At 56.2% G+C, this 4439-nt stretch overlaps 1 protein-coding gene across 1 annotated transcript; it reads right to left on the bottom strand.

Annotated features, from left to right (window-relative positions):
* Positions 1-509: 509 nt before the first annotated feature.
* On the bottom strand, positions 510-4192 carry LOC143842914 (heat shock protein beta-7-like). The gene is made up of 3 exons (XM_077348242.1): positions 3925-4192; positions 2801-2955; positions 510-1502 (listed from the first exon to the last, which is right to left on the bottom strand). Exons 1-3 carry the CDS (start codon positions 4175-4177, stop codon positions 1329-1331), a joined length of 582 nt encoding a protein of 193 aa, XP_077204357.1. The 5' UTR covers positions 4178-4192; the 3' UTR covers positions 510-1328.
* Positions 4193-4439: the final 247 nt, after the last annotated feature.

Raw genomic sequence — 4439 nt, 5'->3', positions numbered from 1 at the left:
AGGAAGCCAAGATCACATCCCCAACACAAGATTTTTTACCCTGTTCTTCTCTCCCCGGTTTGGGGGCTCTTGTTTTTGTTTCCGGCATTCTCTTTGCTGAGTCATCTGTGGGAGAGAAAGCCGGGGTCCTGTGGACAGGAAAGGGGGAAGAGAGGGGAAAACCGTGACACTGTGGGCGAGGGTGGGCCAGACCCAGAAGGAGCAGCTGGCGTCTCTGCAGGCGGCATCTGACAAGGCATTTAGCCAAAGACTACTTCCTCAGCTGCCAAAGCTACCAAAATCTTTAAGGAATGCTTTCCCAAGGGCCTGATAGACTCACAAGGATGGCATGCGTACCAACAGGCACTGCGGAGGATTGTTGGGGTTAGAGCAAGGGTCCCCAACATGATGCCCACAGGTGTTTTTAGAAAAAGGGAGAGGCTTTGAGGTTCGTGCCTAGCAGGACTTTGGACTGGCAACTGGAGAGCAGATTGGCAACGCAGATTGAAAGGACACTGCTGGGGCAGGAATTTGCCAAACGGAGTATTCTTTTTATTCTCTCTCGTTTTTTTCAAGGCTATGTTTCTCCCCCGGACTTGGTCTTCCTACACGCGAGTCTCTGCCTCACACGTGCTTGGCTCTGCCTCCTGCAGAAGCCACTGGAGAGTCATGCCCATCCCTCTGCGACAGAATTACAAAAGAAGCCATAGGCTCAAAACGTTTGGGGATCCCTGGGTTGACATATCAGATGAGGACCCCGGTTTGAACTGTGTACTTGTCGGATAAGGATGCTGGACTAGGTGGGCCAGTGGTGTGAACCAGCAGGGCTCTCCTGATGTACCTATGCAGGCCTCAGCCTCTCTGCCCTGTTGTTGGTCCTCTAGAGCAGGGGTAGTCAACCTGCGGTCCTCCAGATGTCCACGGACTACAATTCCCACGAGCCCCTGCCAGCATTTGCTGGCAGGGGCTCATGGGAGTTGTAGTCCATGGACATCTGGAGAACCGCAGGTTGACTAGCCCTGCTCTAGAAGAACTGGCTGGCCACTGTGTGAGACAGGAGGCTGGACTAGAGGGACCCCTAGTCTGACCCAGCAGGGATTTTCTTCTGTTCCTGTGAAGGCCTCGGCCTCTCCCCCCTGCTGCTGGCCCTGCAGAGGAACTGATTGGCTTCTGTACGGGACAGGATGTGTCTAGAGGGACCCTCACTGGTCTGATTCAGCAGAACTCTTCTGAAGTTCTAAGTTCTCATGTGTCTTAGTTGAGCATGAGAGAAGGTGCTGTTAACGAGCACCACCCATCTCTACTCCAAAGGGGGGGGCAGGCCTTTGCGGTGTGGGAGGGGGGGCCGCTCAGAGCTTGACTTCGCTGCGGTACAGGGGGGGTGGCGCCAGGACGCCCCGTTTGGCGGTGATGACCAGCATGCCAGAGCTGTTGAGGGCGCAGCTGATAGAGAGTGGATCCATGTCTGCGGGCAGCTGGCACTTGTGGGTGAAGGTGTTGGAGACGGTGCCATCTTCCGCCACCTGCAAGGCAAGCAGACCGAAGCGTGCGTTGGCTTTTCGCAAACCTTTTTGTCGGCGGGGGTGGGTGGGTGGGTTTCGCCCCTTTCGCCTTCCATAAATCAGCCTGACGTGAAATTCGAATGTAAAGTTTTTGCCAGTCTGGAACGCTTGGGAGGGAGGCCTCGAAGGAGGAGGCAGGAATTGCAGCAGGGAAAAAAACAAGGGGGGGGGAGATGAACGCTCCCTTTCCACCCCACCGTGAGCGGTCCATCCCCACAGAGCAGACATTTCGACCCTCGGTGGTGGCGAAAAGTGTGTGGTCAAGAGGCAGCCAGCCTGGAGACCATCTAGGTAGGTCATGAAGGCAAGAGGCATTCATGGGGGGGGGGCTTCACCTGCCTCTGTGTAGCAACCCTAGACTCCCTTGGCCTAGACTCCCAAGGGCCTTAGGGGTCTCCCATCCCAGGACTAACCAGGGCTGTCCCTGCTTAGCTTCCAAAATCTGATGAGATAGGGCTAGCCTGGGCCACCCACCTTTGGACATTTCAGCCTGAAGAAGAAGAAGAAGAAGAAGAAGAAGAAGAAGAAGAAGAAGAAGAAGAAGAAGAAGAAGAAGAAGAAGAAGAAGAAGAAGAAGAAGAAGAAGAAGAAGAAGAAGAAGAAGAAGAAGAAGAGGCTCAAAGCGGCTGACAGTCACCGTCCCTTTCCTCTCCCCACAACAGTCACCCTGTGGGGTGGGTGAGGCTGAGAGAGCCCTGATATCACTGCTCGGTCAGAACAGCTTTATCAGTGCCGTGGCGAGCCCAAGGTCACCCAGCTGGCTGCATGTGGGGGAGCGCAGAATCGAACCCGGCTTGCCAGATTAGAAGTCTGCACTCCTAACCACTAAAGGTAAAGGTAAAGGTATCCCTTGTGCAAGCACCGAGTCATGCCTGACCCTTGGGGTGACGCCCTCTAGCATTTTCATGGCAGACTCAATATGGGGTGGTTTGCCATTCCCTTCCCTAGTCATTACCGTTTACCCCCCAGCAAGCTGGGTCCTCATTTTACCGACCTCAGAAGGATGGAAGGCTGAGTCAACCTTGAGCTGGCTGCTGGGATCGAACTCCCAACCTCATGGGCAGACAGCTTCAGACAGCATGTCGCTGTTAACCACTACACCAAACTAATCACTACACCAAGCAAGGCAATGAATGAAAGCCAGGGAAAACCAGCCTGGTCTGGAAGATCTTCTGCCAGGTGGTTGAAGGGGGGGGGCATTTCCCCCCCCCCCACACACACACACACACACACACCCTGCTCTGCCTGGCCCCCCTCACCTTCTCAGCCTGGATGACAATGCAGTAGTTGTAGGCCATCACCACGATGTCGTGGGGCTCGAACTGGCTGACGTCGGCCACGACCTGGTAAGTGTCCCCGTTGGCTACCACGTTGCCACTCCCCAGAGCGGAAGGATGCCCGGGCATCGGTGAGCCTGCATGGGGAACAGGCAGACGGGTCAAGAGAACCCCGGGAAATTCGGGGTCGCCAACCGTCTTCCCTCTAATGTTGTCTCCTTCCTGAGCAGAAGAGAACTCCTGCGGTCTGAAAATGGCCAACAGGCAGGGGGAGATCCCGCATGGCTCCAGACGACTGGGATTATCATGGGGGGATGTGGGTTGCCAACCTCCAGGCAGCAACTGGAGAGCCAGCATTGCCGCTGATCATTAGGTTACAGAGGTTATAATCCGCTGAAGAAAACAGCTACTTTGGAGGATGGAGTCTTGGGCGTTGTGCCCCTCCGAAGTCCCTCCCTTCTTCACCCCCAAAACATCCAAATATTAGAATAATAGAATCTTAGCGCTGGAAGGGTACATAGAGGCCATTTAGTCCAGCCCCCTGCTCAGTGCAGGATCAGCTTCAAGCATCCAGGAGAAGGATCTGTCCAACCACTGCTTGAAGACGGTCAGTGAGGGGGAGCTCCCCACCTCCTCAGGCAGCCCCTTCCACTGCTGAGCTGCTCAGACTATGAAACCTAATTTCCTGCCATCTAGCCAGTATGGTTCTATACATAGTTTAAACCTGTGACTGTGGGTCCTCTCCTCTGCTGCCCACAGGAACCTTTCCCTGCCCTCCTCTAAGTCACAACCCACCCAGAGCTGGGAACGCTGGCATCCCTGAAGCTCAGTGGGGCACAAGGCCACAGAGTCCCCCTCCCAAGCAGCCCTTTTCTCCAGGGGACCTGATCTCTGCAGTCTGGAGAGGAGCTGTCATTCCGGGGGATCCCCAGGCCCCACCTGGAGGCTGGCATCCCTGTAGCTGATCCACAACCCCTTAGAGGGCATCCGTACCCTCAAATTATGGTGGACCCAAAAGGAGCGGCAGATGGCTTTCGGAGCAGCACCCAGAACGAGCCTGATCCCAAGCCAGGGAAAGTTGACGCTTAGCTCCTCGGAAAGCTCACCTGGGTAGCCGTAGGACTCCCGCACCCGCCCGGAGCCAAAGATTCCATGGGGCGGGTCCAGCAGGGGTTCGAAGCGGGGCTCCGCAGGGCTGTAGGTGCGGATGCGCTCGGTGCGAAAGCTGGACGAGGAGCTGACGGACGACATGGATCCGGTGACGGGGGCAGCTCTGGACTGGGACAGGTTGGGGAGGGTGGCGAGGCCTCCGGCAGGAGCCGAAGGGGGAGGACGGGGAAGGAGCCGAGAGATGCCCATAATTAGCCGACTGGATGTGCCCTCTGAGGCCCGGGCTCTGGAATGCCAGATAAGGGGCTGCATTCTCTGATAGTGGCGGCCAGGAGGGAGAGGGGCGAGGAGAAGGGGCAGGACACACTAGATTCTTCCCCACCCCCCCAAAAAAAACCCCAACTCTGCTCCTGGGACACTGGGAAGATGTGCTGCACTGCTGGCCCAGGAAGTTTCACATCTACCAAGGCTTGGAAGGGAGGAATGCCAGCTCAAAAGAGCACAAGGGGAG

This window comes from Paroedura picta, chromosome 8 (genome assembly GCF_049243985.1).
Source record: "Paroedura picta isolate Pp20150507F chromosome 8, Ppicta_v3.0, whole genome shotgun sequence".
NCBI classification, from domain to species: Eukaryota; Metazoa; Chordata; class Lepidosauria; order Squamata; family Gekkonidae; genus Paroedura; species Paroedura picta.
Note: the sequence above shows the minus strand (reverse complement) of the source record. Positions and strands in the feature narration are given on the sequence as shown.

Excerpts from the sequence above, each read along its gene's own strand:
- LOC143842914 (XM_077348242.1), bottom strand. The coding sequence starts at position 4,177 with ATGGGCATCTCTCGGCTCCTTCCCCGTCCTCCCCCTTCGGCTCCTGCC. Across the intron at positions 2,956-3,924 it reads GGAGTCCTACGGCTACCCAG|GCTCACCGATGCCCGGGCAT; the intron begins GTGAGCTTTCCG and ends TTCCCCATGCAG. Across the intron at positions 1,503-2,800 it reads TTGTCATCCAGGCTGAGAAG|GTGGCGGAAGATGGCACCGT; the intron begins GTGAGGGGGGCC and ends CTTGCCTTGCAG.